Genomic DNA, 15,074 nt, shown 5'->3' with positions numbered 1-15,074 from the left:
TATAATGATATTTGCCCTAGAAATATCATTTGTATCATTAAGAAGTTCCACATTAAAAAACAATATGTTCTCAGTAGTATTTTGTCATTGTATTTTGCTCTTGCATAAATCAGACCAAAAGCCTGTACAAATATGTATTATATAAATTAAAAAAGGCCAGTAATATTTTATATTTTTACAGTCATTAGTTGATTCTGAAAGCATTTGACCTTAATATTAATGTAAAGGAAGAATTTATTTTTTTGATCAAAACTAAAAGAATCAATGAAACAAGATGGGATTGGGAGGGTGACAAACCATAAGTGACTCTTAATCTCACAAAACAAACTGAGGGTTGCTGGGGGGAGGGGGTTTGGGAGAAGGGGGTGGGATTATGGACATTGGGGAGGGTATGTGCTTGGGTGAGTGCTGTGAAGTGTGTAAACCTGGTGATTCACAGACCTGTACCCCTGGGGATAAAAATATATTATGTTTATAAAAAATAAAAAATTTAAAAAAAAAAAACAACAACTAAAAGACGAAAATAAAAAGAGGACATCTTAAGAGAACGTTGCTAAGTTCACTCTTTGCTAGAGAATGCGAAAATTGGTGGTCTCTAACTCCTCGTTATGCAATGCAAACCTTTCAAGGTCTCCACTGAAAAGAATGTCTCACTCTTTTGGCACAAACTTATTCCAAAATGGTTTATGAAGCAGAATTATAGAATTATTTCTTTATCTTTGACTTGTCTTTTTGGTTATTTCACACTAAATGACCTTGGCTTTGGGCCATATTCAGTATTTGCTACTTCATCTTATGCCACTTCTTTCTCTTTGTATATTTAGCTGTGTGTGAGTGTGTTTTTTAATCATTAACTATCTTAGACTCTGGAAATTTCTACCTGCACCTTCCAGAATTCCTATAATTTTTTTAAGCTTCTTGCCAGCACCCAAAGTGAGAAGGAACAGTGACTGCAACAAGAAGGAAGATCATGTAGAACATTTAAACTAGTGCCCTTGTTTCCAGAGAAACCGTTACTGACAAATGTGAGCTCTCAAGAAAAATACATACGCATACACAATAACTCCTTAGTTACTGCTTCATGCTGAATCCTTTGCAATGAAGTTACAGGTTTGGTTTTGTTTTGGTTTGTTTTGATCAGCAAATTAAGCACATCTTAATATAGCTTCTTTGGGCCATTAAGAAAGATTTGGTTTTATGCAACCTTTCAGTTATGTAACCCTGAGACCACTGGTTAAAGAAAGATTTCAGGAACTGTCACACTCAATTGAAATTAAGAATCCTTTCAATATGGTGGTTATTTTGGGCCATTTCAAGTTACTATGTACCCCTAATAAAAATGTGAAAATTTTACTTAATCCCAAAGTATTTATCCTTATCTCATGTTTTACTATGAGAACTATACTGAAATATGAAGATATAAGTTCTATGGGTTTACAATAAATGTGCACTATTTTACAAACAGTAATACATCAAATTTTATTCCAAATTCAAAATCTGGCTCAAAAATGAAAAAAATAATTTCCTAATAAAGATACTTGCCTGGCCTGCTAGTATATGACTAGTTAAACTGGAAGGTAAGTAGAGACATGATATTTATAAAACCTACAATGGTTCAGCTCATGCTAATTAAATCATATACACAAAATTACCCTAAGCAAAAGAATATTTTTTTGAATTGTAATGCAGCTAAGAAAATTGTCCTTATACTGTCAGTTTCATTTGTTGCTGATGAAATGTAACATTATATGACTATGGGAAAGTGGTTTTTAAAGTATGGTCATAAAATTTTTCATACTCTTTAAACCACTAATTCCATTTGGGGAATAATTTTTGAGAAAAACCCTCCCTGTCAAAAAATAAAATAAAAAATGTATATACACAAAATGGTCAATGCTTCTTGAATCATAATAGAAAGTAGGAAAAAGAAATAGAAATCATGAATAGCTAAGGGGAATGAATATATATAGAACATTAACCAGATGGGATATTATGCATCCTTTTGCACATTCTAATTGCTAAAACAATATACCTATGTTCAAAATGTTTAGGAAAAAATGCTATTCTGTTGTAGTAATTTCAAATATCTATCTTGCATTAGGCCATATGAGACAGAAGCAACACCTGTGGAATGTTTGTTCTTTGTTTTGTTTTATTTGCTCATAATATATATGCATAAGACTTTACTTTTTAAAATGGCATATATGTCCAGGCCTCATCCCCAGAGATAATTTCAAAAGGTTTAGAACTGAGCATAGCCATGTATAGTTTTAAAGGGAACCAACAGTTTTTCTGAGGCAGAGCCAGAAAGGGACCAACACACTAGATGGGAGTTCTTCAATGGTAAAGATGACATGTGTCCATCGTGGGGCCCTAGGGTTCTTCCTTGAGCCTGTGCAGAGTTAGAACACCATCTGCAATGAAGGACGGACTGAGGCGAGAAAGTTAAAAGACCAACCTGAAGCATGACTGAAATGATAGGTTAAATATACACGTCTGTACACGAACTCCCACAGTACGCTAAAATTATAAAATGAGAATCACACAAGGAAAAAAAGCAAATTGACGACATGAAACCATTCAGTTTGTGGAGTAGAAAACTATGGAATGATAATTAACTTTTTCTTTTTTTTTTATTTTATAGAAACTTTTCCTGTATTTTATTTAGAAGCTGTATTTTCAAAGATTTCAGTTATTTATTTGAGAGAGAGAGAGTGAGCAAAAGAGAGAGAGAGAGAATGAGCAGGGAGGGAGGAAGGGAAGGAGGGAGAAGCAGCAGCAGGCTCCCCACGGAGCAGGGAGATGCATGCGGGGCTGGACCCCAGGACCCTGGGATCATGACCTGAGCTGAAGGCAGAAGCTTAATGGACTGAGCCACCCAGGAATGCCCCCTCTCATTTTATTTTTAAGGAGAAAGAATCTGCTAGTGAATAATCAACCAATATATTTACATCTGGAAATGAAACAGCAAATTTATAAGGAATCCATGCAGTGCACATGATTAGCATTGAAAAGATGGGTTAGAACTGTAATTTTGCTGACAATGTAAGAGGACCAAATGAAAAAAATGACTGTAAACTAGCATACTCTTACCATATGACCTAGCAATTGTGCTCTTGGTGTTTAGCCAATGAATCGCAAACTTCTATCTACACAATAACCTCGCACAGATGTTTATAGCTGCTTTATTTATGATTGTCAGAATTTGGAAGCAACCAAGATGTCTTTCAGTAGGTGACTGGATAAACTGGGATACATTAAAAAAAAAAATGGGATATTATTCAGCACTAAAAAGAAATGAACTACCAGGCCATGAAAAGGCAAGGAGAAAACTTAAATGCGTATTACTAAGTGAAACTTTTCAATCTGAAAAGAGTACATACAGTATGATCTCAACTACCTGATGTTCTGGGAAAGCAAAACTAAGGAGACAGTTAAAGGTCATTGGCTGCCAAGGGTTAAGGGGAAAGAAGGGGTGAGCACAGAGGATTTTTAGGGCAGTGAAACTACCCTTTATGATACTACAGCTTTGGATACAATGTCATTACACGCTTAACAAATCTATAGAACATGTAACACCAAGAGTGAACCCTTATGTAAACTAAGGACTTTGGGTGGTAATGATGTCTTTGTAGGTTCACAGATTGTAGCAAATATGACTAGGGTGTGGGGCACAGAAGGGGAGGTTGTGCATGTGTGGGGACAAGGGGAAAATGGGAACGCTCTCTACTTTCTGCTCAATTTTGCTGTGGACTTAAACGGCTCTAAAACATAATCTATTTTTTTAATAAAATTAGTTTATTAATTCCAACAATAATTGGGATTCTAGATGAGGTTTCCATAGTCCTTGAATATCTTGTTGTTCAAAACTCATATTCAGAGGCACCCGGGTGGCTCAGTCAATTAAGCCTCCCACTCTTGATTTCTGCTTGTGTCATGGTCTGGCCGTGGTGTGATGGAGTCCCATGATGAACCCTACACTGGGGACTGTGCTCAGTGGGAAGTCTGCCAGAGATTTTCTCTCTCTGTCTCCAGCTTCCCGTCCCCCTCACTCCATGCACAGGTGCTCTTTCTTTCTTTCTCTCAAATAAATAAATCTTTTAAAAAAAATATTGCCTATTCAGCCATCTTGCATCCCCGTGCGTGCAATATTCTTAGCTGGTCCAGCTGAGATCCCCCTGAGTACCAGCCCTGGTCCCCCACACGGTCCCATTTCTGCCCCCAACAAGATGAAAAAACTATCATGAGCCAGGAGAAACTCGCCAAACTGCTAGCACAAGTGCGCATCCGCATCGGTGAGAAAGGAACAGCGTGCAGAAAGAAGAAGGCAGTTCATAGAACGGCTACAACAGATGATAAAAAACTTCAGTGCTCCTTTAAAAAGTTAGGGGTAAACAATATCTCTAGTATTGAAGAAATGAATATGTTCACAAACTAAGGAACAATGATTCACCTTAAGAACCCCAAAGTTCAGGCACCACTGGCAACCAACACATTCACCATTACAGGTCATGCTGAGACAGAACTGCTGACAGAAAGGTAGGGTCTTTTTAATTTTTTTTTTTTTAAGATTTTTATTTATTTATGTGACAGACAGAGATCGCAAGTAGGCAGAGAGGCAGGGAAGCAGGCTCCCTGTTGAGCAGAGAGCCCGATGTGGGGCTCGAGCCCAGGACCCTGGGATCATGTCCTGAGCCAAAGGCAGAAGCCTTAACCCACTGAACCACCCAGGTGCCCCAGAAAGGCAGGGTCTTAAACCAACTTGGTGCAGACAGTCTGACTAGTTTGAGAAGACTGGCTGAAGTTTTGCCCACACAATCTGTGGATGGAAAAGCCCCACTTGCTACCGGAGAGGAGGAGGATAACAAAGTTCCACATCTTGTGGAGAATTCTGATGAAGCTTCCAAGAATGAAGCAAGCTGAATTGAGTCAACTTCTGGAAAAGATAAAACTTGAAGAAGTTACTGGGATCTGCTATTTTATATAATGACTGCTTTTTAAAATTTTGTTCATGGATCTGATAAAATCTAGATCTCTAATATTTTTACACCCAAGCCCCTTGGACACTGCAGCCCTTTTCAGTTTTTGTTTATACATAAGTCATTCTTTGCAGCTAATTAAGCTGAAGAAGCCTGGGGATAAAGTTTGAAAGAAGGTTAAAAAACAAAATACATTTTTCAGTGATCCATCACTTTGAATGACTGTATGATAATTAAAGAAAAAAATCAAGTAATACTATTATTTAATTTTTAGACAACAATGTAAAAATATTTTTGAAACAGAGTTAGATTAAGGGAGAATAGGAAATTATTAAATTTAGGATCAATATTAATGATACTGAATCCATGTTAGAGAAAATTAATATATATCTATAGTTTAATAGTGTTTGAGAATTTAAACAATTAATTGAACTTTGGAAGGAGAAATTGGGAGGGAGACAATTTTTTGCCAGTAAGGAAAAATTTTAAGCCACATATTTTAATCATCATAAACTGCTAGGGATTTCAATATTTTAATAGATTCATTTAGCTCTAAATGTCTTTAAGCACGCTATAAATCCTCTAGAGCCACTGCTTTGTAATATAGCCTTTTAACATATTCATTGTCTCTTTCCAGGGTAAGTTCACTATTGCTATTCCATTAGTCTGTTTTGTGATTTATTTCAAAGATAAAATGAGTATCTTCACTTTTCATTCATGACTCTTTAATCTTGATTTTTTTAAATCAGAATTTGATGGTAATTATCATCTATTAAAATGCATTCTTTCCTCCTTCTTGTACATTTTTCCTCTTTATAGTAAATCTTATATTCTGACACCATCGTTCAAAACATTTTATCAGTAATTATACCTAGATGTATTCCCTTTTATGAACTCAGTTTCCTAAGAGACTCTTAATAATCAACACTGAGCACTTTTAGATGTAGGAAAGAATCTATTGGTGCATAATAGGAAAGTGTTGGATTTGCCGACCTCATTTCTCTTTCTCATTTTATCCTTCCCCTAATCCTGATAGTTTTATAGATTTTACAGGATAAATTTACGCATAACCCCACAATAGAATGGGATGTTAGTTATATGTGGTGTGCTGCCAAAGCAGAGGTCCATTACCCAAAAGTGAGACTGAAGCCGTCCTTAGAATATAAGGCATTTACAACAAGGGGCTTGGATAATATTAAAACCATTAAGAAATTATAGCAGAGAAGAATATCTGTAGCAAAAATAAAAGTAAGCCATTCTGCCTCTCTGATCCTTAGTTCACCATCAATAAGATGAAAAGAAAACATATTTACTTCCAGAACTGCTGTGATGATTAAGTCAGAAAGTATAAGTGAAAATTCAGTATCATTCATAAAGAGACATACAAATATTGGAGAGCAAAATAATTAATAATTTTCCATCTCAGAATTATGAGAGAAATTTAGGCAGGCAAAGCACTTAGAAAAGGCTACATATCCAAGACTTGAATGAAAGTGAGACTTATGTATGTGTATAAATCCTACTATCCCAAATTCCTTGCATTGTGTGTAACTGGCTGGTTTGGTACCGTGAAACATAAAAATAGTACAGCCTTTTGAAAATTCCGAAACAAAGAGAAGAGCCAAGGAAAGAATATGAATAATTTAATCAGATAGGATTCAAGTTTATCCCCAGCTTATTTGCCTTTTATTCTTCATTTCAGTTAGTTACATATCCATCTGTTATCGTCAAGGTTGTGCATGCACCTTGAAATGTTCACAAAAGTTCCACAATACAGGGGTTCATAATTAGGTTATATGTTATATTCAGAATCCCAGGGGAACTAATCAATTCTGGAAATATTGATTAAGCAAGATGAAGAATTCTTAACACAGTTTCAACTACAACAATTTTAAAGACAAGTTCAAGCTTTGTTTGCCACAAAACTCACAAAAAAGTAATTGATTGAAGAATATCTCTCTTATGCAAAATATACATTTTAGGATATAATTTGATTAATACTCTACTATATACTGACATTACTCCTCGATCATTTAATAAAAAAATACTCTCATCGCCAGAATTTTATTTTCTGTAATATTTATAATTGAGGTAACAATGACAAAGGACTTAAACCATGAATAATGTCAGTGAGTTTTTTTTTAAAGTCATAATGATTTTCCAGATCTAAACATACAGGTGACAAAAAAATAGGTTTGTTTTGATGAATAGGCACTGAAAACCTCACAACAAAGACAACCACATAAGTGGTTTATAAAAAAAAAAATAGAGAGTCAATGTTCATGGAATCAAACATCAAAGAAGAAGTAAGGGAAATTACAACACGTCTATACTACACCGATATCACAGCCTCGTATGATTCACAGCACGATCTACTGCAGGCACAAGAGGGGCGATTCACGGAGGTATGGGCCTTACTCAGAAGCTCCATGTTGGTCATGGACTCGGCTTCCTTGGATGTGAGATGGCTGAAGCTGTTGACCCATGCACACGTGTTGGTATTTACAATTGGTTCACGGCTCCTGGCCAGTCCATGGCAGACCACTCATATGGGGAGCACCAAATGAGTTCCAGCCATAGTTCTTTTCTAAGATTTAGATGCCTCGTGGAGACGCAGGGACCTCTTCCAAGTGCTACCTGGTCACATCAGGGCACATTCAGCAGCAGAAGTCTGTTTCCAGTACAGTCCTTGGTATGGCTAAATTCCATTGTCCCTTTTTCAGCGGTCAAAAATCCATGACAAATTCTGTACAACACTGCAGTCAATAACAGCAGCACCAGACAGCATATTAATTCCTTTACCACAATGCTATAGGTCATTATAACTTTCTAAGTGTGGTGTTATTAAAAAAAGATCATTGAATCTCTAAATATCAGATGTGTATGTCTGGGTAAATTTGTTGCTGTACAAGATCTCTGACATGCAGTTCATGCTTTAGGACTTAAGGATATAGAGTAATAGATGTTATGTGGCCAATAATAAAAATGACATTTGTCTTCCTAACAAAAAAAATAAACATGAGAATTAAGGATTAATCAACAGTCTCAAGGATCCCGAATGCCTTAGAAATATTGTTTATCCCTCAATTTATATTATGGCATTTTTCTTCCCTCACACGCCCAATACACCAGACACACCATCACTAGTGGCTTCCCAGGGATGTTGTAAACAGAATTTCTTCCACTTGGGCTGAATAAAACTCCCTCAGGGTTTTGCTGGAGTGTAGTGATGAATGCTGGTTGCTAGGTAGTAGAAACTGACAGTGCAGCAAGCAACCAATGGTAATGGTGATGCTGCTGCTTAAATCCTGCTTATCAAAAAAGGTTCACAGTACCGATGGACTTAGGTAGTCTGCAGGGCGTCATTCATTTATACACAAAGCAGAGAGGCTGTTCCAAAGGGCAGAGAAGGCAGGGGGCAAGGGAGAGGACCCAGTACTAAAATCAGGAACATCTTATCAAGGCATCTCTGTGCTTCATGAAGACAGATGGCATATACATTTAAGACAGGGAGCTAAGACAGACAGACAGAAACAACATACAGGACAAAGCACCTGGTTAAATAACTGCCTGAAAATCTGATCAATCCTGTGTCAGAAATTTAAGGCTGGTCAAAAAAGCCTCCTGTGAACCACAATAATTTTTGATGTTTGCACAAAAATCAATGAATAAAAATAAAGGAGGGAGTATTAACAAAAAAAAGGACATGAGAGCTTTGGGTGATATTTGGCACTTTGCCTCAGAAAATGATGACAAATCCTGGGATTAAAAAAATATAGATATAGATATAGATATAGATATAGATATAGATATAGATATAGATATAGATGACTCTAGTTCCAAGCAGCAATTCCTGGCTAAACAATGCAAGCCTGGCCGGCAGTTACCTTTCTCTCATGTTTTGTGCCTTCCCCAAGCCATTAAGTAAGAGATCTGGCCTCAGCTTGCGTGTAACCAGTAATGACAACCTCTTTGCAGTTATCTGTGTGCAAACAACCAGAGACATTCAGAACTCCAATACAGCATTTTTGAAGAAATGTAAATCAATCAAGAAATTAAACTAGTTAAAACAAATATGTCTTTCAAAGAATAAAGAAAAAAAAATGCCAAGGAGAAACTCGCCCTCCCTGCCCCACAGTTCAACATGCAGAACAGCTGACCAGTGTTTCTGTATCAGCCGGATGGTTTGACGCAAGTACACATATCCCGAGCCATCCACGGTGCCCGAACTCTGTGACATTGCTCTCAGGTGATAGAGACAAGATGGTCCATGCAAATGAGCTGACCAGAGTCATGTTGTGTGCAATCAAAATAGAATCCCAAACATCTTCAAAATGGTTTAGAGTCACGAGAAATGAAGTTCCAATGAAGTGATTGGCATTTGGAAGCACACTGTTTTAAATACATCTCCCTGAAGGTATGTTTATGTATTCATGTACTGGCCAATAGCTGACACTACCTGTCATTTTATTGCGAAAGGAGACCGGGGCAATGAATACAGAGAAGTAGCACTACTTTAGGTCATCTTTAAAGCCAGGATAAGATTTGTTAGCTACCCAAGTGGCATTTCTGACTTCAAATAGTGGTATCATGCAGGATTTTAACTGTATTTAATGGAACCTGGAGTAACTCTACACTTAATTATCTCCATTATGGGGTAGACAGTACTTGAATTCATACAATTTAGCCGACTGATGCAGTTTGGTTTACAAAATAGATGGGATAGGAGATCGAGAACGCCTCAGAGGACAAGGAGAGTTGTAGGGTGATGTTACTGGAGAGAGCCTCAGAGCATTGCCTGCCAAGCCCGCTATGTTGTTTAAGCTTCGGGATTTTTCATATCCTTTTATGGAAAAATGCACAGACATCAGTTGAATTCAACCAGAAAATAGACAGAGACAAACAATACCATGCAGGATAATCAAAGTGCTATTTTGAGTTCAAGGAAAAAAAATTTTTTTTCCCACAAAGAATTTAATACTGAGACCATTTGTAACTTTAAAAAAGTAAGTAATAAAGCTCACTAGAGCTGTCATTCCCAGAAGATTAAACCAGCTATCCCAAATTATAGTTGTAATCCTTCAGAATTTATTCTTTCCCAGATTATATCTTGCATTGATGTAATTTTGACATACAAAAACTAGAAATCTTTTAAGAATTAGGCAAAGCAACTTAAGTAAGATACAAACTTGGTTAATATTCATGCATTTCAGAATATGTTTCTGAAAAAAATGGGTTATTTTTTTCTTATCGCTTTTTATTATTTACTAAGCTAGTAAGCAGGATTAGGTTTAAGTGGATGGCTTTTTTTCTGAGCATATTTAATCTTCCAGCTTTATAGTGTTAAAAGGATGATTCTTAAATAATGACATTGGATGCCATTATCTAGGCGATATGGGATGGATGCTCATTTCTAGCTCCTTGGATTAAAAAAAGAAAAAAAAGAAAGGGAAAAAAAAAGAAATGAAATGAAATATAAGTTGTCATAATTTCAGTGAATTTACGATCGGAACTTGGTTATCTGATGTTTTCAGTTGGCTCTCCACTGCCAGAAATTGAGAACCATTTGATCTTGATTCACTTTTTCTTTCTGTCATCTCACATTCTAATCATTCATGGGTGATAGTCATGGACTTACAGGATAAAAGCTACATCTCACAAGCTTTAACCCAGTGGTTTTCCTTAGCTACTCAAGCAACATTCCCATCAAGGTCACCTTTGGAAGGACTCAGATATTGTGGTACTATTTATTAGAAAAGATTAGAGGTGGTTAGGTGGTGGGAGGTAGCACACTGTAAAGTTAGAAGTGAACTGTCTTTAGAGCAGGACCACTATTGGCTGAAAAAGCAGTCAGGAAATAAATGTTCTGTCTGACAGATCTACTGAAAAGAAGTATTGTAGAACAAGGAAATGAAATTCTCTGTTGGACAGTCAAATCTGAGCAAGTACATACAATTTCAGTGAACTTTGTTATTCCTTAGATTTAGGGCTCATTCCTCGGACTCTAATTGGCCCTCGGTGGGCATGATCACTATATGAGAAAGAAAATGGGCCTTTTGTGCTTTCCCATGTTCCTGTCAAACTACTTCCTTATCTAATTCTGTATATTCATGGACTTCTGGGGAAGAAGCTAGTACCATCTCTTCTCCTTTCACTAGAAAAGGAGAAATTAAGCGCGTTAGTGATTATTTGATTTATCAGCACCCAGGACAAGTAGGGTCATGGATTGCAATAACTGCTCTACTGTGGGGTGAAGCAGCTTTGAGTAGGAACCTCCTTCCCCATACACATACATAAACTTTCATTACACTAGATGTCTTCTCTGAGATTTTGCTGAGGGAAAGTTATGCCACCCTGAAGTTCTCCAGGACATAATTTCTGCTAACAAGAGAATTATCTGCCAATATGTTTTGTTAGCATTTGGAGATATAAAACATGGGAGGTGATATATATTTCATCCTATTCCAATAGATGATGGAGTTCTTAATAAGGGGATGTCTTAAATAATTAAAAAAGAATTGCAGATAATTTATCCTTACATGGGGACCTCCGTGTGCCTGGAAAGCTAGTTGTTACTGCTGTTCTCTAAAGTGACTGGAAATATAACTTGGGGAATTATAGGAAGAATAATTTATCGTGATTAGCCATGTAATCTAAAAATGCAAACTACACTATAAACATTGATTTGGTTTGATTAAAAGCAAACTGGTAAATATGCATGGACTAGAGAGGTGTTAACACCTATAAATCATTCATTCTTATAAAAATTTACATCTGAGAAAAATAAAGTCTTTTAAAAAAAATATTTACATCTGGTCTCCCACAACTTCCAAGCTCCCAATGGGACCTCCAAAAAGGCAAAGATTTTCTATTAACGATACTAGTTATATGTAAATTTTGGTTGCCATTCTAAATGTTCAATTATTTTTCTGAATTACAGTTTTCAGCATAAATATCATCCATTCTGTTTACAAGTCCTTTTATTCTTAATAGCTACAATTTCAGTGTTCATTTGAAAAGACTTCTGTCATAATTTAATAACAAGTATTTAATTAGTAAAATTATAAGTTATTCTTTTAAGTATGTATATATTTTTTTCTGCAGGTTCATTTGTGATAGAAAATTTGATAAAGTTTTTGCTTAAGCAAACTTTTATTGACTGGAATGATAAAAAATATGATTCATGAAGATACACAATATTGAACCTACTTGGAATTGGCATCTAAATATATAGTGTGCATTTTATATCATTCTTAAGAGCATATGCTTATTTGGGGCAATACTGAAACTGCTTAGCCATGCATTATCAATGGGTATGTTATTGTGTATGAAAGATGATTTCCTAAACACTACTGCATAAATAAAAACATAGGTTCTAAGTATTGAGAGTTCACTTTCATAGAGGATCCATAAATTTTCTTAATGTACACCCATCTATATTCATATTTGTTGATAGAAAAAGAATTCAGTGGGAATCTAGTCCTTTATTTTCATCTATATAGAGGAGAATTTTCAGAAGTCTAAAAATCAGTAGAGAGACCAAATTGAAAGATAAAAAAGAGATCATATAGCAAATAAATGTTCTGAATAAGTAGGAGAAAGTAGTAGGAGAAATTTATAATCTACATAAAAAGGAACAAGAGAAGAAATGAATGGGTTCTTGACAAACATAACAAGACAACACGCTAAGAAAAATTAAGAAAATTAAGTGAAATTAACCAAAAATACTACAAGGCCTGAGAGAAAAAAAAAAATTTCAAGGTGTAAAGAAACTAAGCAAGAATGAAGAAGGAAGTTGATTGTGGTGAGAAATGACAAAGAATAAAAGCCCATAGATGAATTTTTAAAGATGTGCTCATTGATAAAGAGAATTTTGCATTTGTGAAATAAGATTTCATGTATAACCTTTCCATACAGACTAGGTATCTTATTAATTGCTTTGCTCATGAAACATTGCCATTTTACAGAAAAATTCTGTATTAACATAGTGATTTATAATTTGCAAAGTATTTTTTCTTATGTGATCTCCTTTGACGTTTAAAATCCAAAGTATTGTCTAAGAGTGGAAGGAAAAAATTTTAGCTAAGTTCTTAAACAAGCAATGTTAGTATAAATATTGCATGTGACGATTTATTAAGTGATGCTCAAAAATGTATGTGAATGTAACCACATATTACATATAAGTACATATATACATATATACAAATATATGCATATATATACATATAGTGAGTAAAGATACGTAATGCACTTAAAATATAATGTTCTATACAAGAAATTGTTAGTTACATATTATAATCATTATTTAATATATGTATACATATTTTGCTTAAATACTATGATAGTACACTATCTTCTAAATATTTTAAAAATTGTTCTAGCACTTAATATTTAAAATAGAAAGGCAAACAACCAAATAAACCTATTCAGATAATTGAAATACATTTTGGTGCAAATAATAGATGCAGAGGAATGGAAGTAATTGAAATAAAGAAGTATGTAAAATAGTACATACTGAAGAAATAAAAGAAGAGTCTGTCTTCTCTTTTGAGACTCAAAGCCATGGAGACAGAAAGGACAATACAAAGTGTTCAGAAGTAATGAAAGAGATGTACAATATGGGTAATGAGACATTTCAAAGAGAGAAGACATCACAAAATAAATATTTAAGGCTTAAAATGTTGAAGTATTCAATAGGGAGAAAATGCAATGAATAGCAAAAAAGTGCAGTATTTTTTAAATGCAGTTGCACTAGTATGAAAGTTTTAGACCGGCTTTTCATTAAAATTCAGTCCATTGCATAAGAAATTATTATAGTTCTTTCTCTATTCAGTCAATAAGCAGAGAAAGATAGCCATGGCAATAAAGCAACTGGAATTATCAAAGTAGGAGGCAATCAAAGAGCATATCAGCCCTTGGACAAGAGTGAGTAGCAGACGTCACAAAACTATTTCTTAAGGAGGGAGAATTGTCCTGAGATCTGTCAAGTTTACGCAAAACAAAAACAAAAAGCTGTTCCTGGGGAATAGTCATAGATGGTGGTATCATCTGGAAAATTGGAAGGACATAATGGAGTAGAGCTTCAATATTCTGTTATATTTCTTAACCAAAGATGCCTGCCCAACCAAATTTATTCATTCGACAAATAATTATTGAGTGTCTTCTGTGTGCCAGGCACATTTTAGTTTGGGTTGAAAATAGTAACAAACTTAAAAGTATTATTATTGCCTCAAAAAGAAATTCTGTAGCACAATTTGTAAGTATATAAGTAGCCTCTCAAGTTATGGCATATACTATTCTATATGGCCAAGGATGTTGGATATTTTTGACCTTCTGACATTGAGATGAATCATGGCAAAACTGCCCAAATATTAGGTAAGAGACTTAAATACAGTGTGTTTAAAGTTTTTCTTTGGAAAAAAAAAAATCCTTGTTGTTTTATCAATTAGTTATCAAATATATGCATAGACCCAATTAGTGAGTTTTATTATGTGTAGTTGAAAACTGTTTAAAAACTGTTGAGTACATTATATTAATTAGCTGAGTGACTTAATTTTTAAACACCCCATTACAATTCTTCCCATAGACTAATGGAAACCAAAAATATAAAGAAAGAAAGAAGGGTGAAATGTCTTTCAGATAGGACAATCAAGTAAGCTATTATGATATGCACTTAAATGTTTATAATGAGAAAAGAGGTGATAAGGAATGCAAGAGAACACTACGTGCAGTCTTTCCTACAAAATGACAAAAGAGCATTTATATCACTCCATATATTTGCAGCATTTAATTTCTAAGTCACCTGTTAAGATCTAATTAAATTCATGCCTACCTTTCCTGATCCCTCCATCAGAAGCACACGTGTAATCACCTGTCGTCAGTAGGAAACATGTTTCCCCTCTTCTGTTTTTGTCTCTGGTACTAGAGCGTCTGATGGGGAGCCTTTCTGGGGGTGATAATGGCGGCTCACTTCCTGTACTGTCGTCACCTGATAACACTGGTCACAGCACCATGCCCATTGACAGACAGTGATGGATGAGGAAATGAGACAGTACAAAGAGTTTACACTGAATGTCCATAGTACAGTCACTCGAT

The 15,074-nt window shown here is 35.3% G+C and overlaps 1 protein-coding gene and 1 pseudogene across 3 annotated transcripts in view; one reads left to right on the top strand and one right to left on the bottom strand.

Moving 5' to 3' along the window:
• The first annotated feature begins 4,228 nt into the window (after positions 1–4,228).
• On the top strand, positions 4,229–4,923 carry LOC132020560 (transcription factor BTF3-like; annotated as a pseudogene).
• A 3,965-nt stretch (positions 4,924–8,888) lies between these two features.
• Positions 8,889–15,074, bottom strand: part of KCNC2 (potassium voltage-gated channel subfamily C member 2) — a 184,442-nt gene continuing 178,256 nt past the window's right edge. For 2 of the 3 annotated variants that reach the window (XM_059404693.1, XM_059404694.1), the window contains exons 4-5: positions 14,812–14,976; positions 9,133–9,822 (exon numbers count right to left, since the gene is read on the bottom strand). In XM_059404693.1, the coding sequence (XP_059260676.1) occupies positions 9,686–9,822; positions 14,812–14,976 (302 nt within the window). In that variant the 3' untranslated portion in view covers positions 9,133–9,685. Of the gene's footprint in view, positions 8,962–9,132; positions 9,823–14,811; positions 14,977–15,074 lie in introns of those variants that run through there. The other variant, XM_059404695.1, reaches the window with a different exon arrangement.

Source organism: Mustela nigripes, chromosome 6, assembly GCF_022355385.1.
Source record: "Mustela nigripes isolate SB6536 chromosome 6, MUSNIG.SB6536, whole genome shotgun sequence".
Lineage (NCBI taxonomy): Eukaryota > Metazoa > Chordata > Mammalia > Carnivora > Mustelidae > Mustela > Mustela nigripes.
Note: the sequence above shows the minus strand (reverse complement) of the source record. Positions and strands in the feature narration are given on the sequence as shown.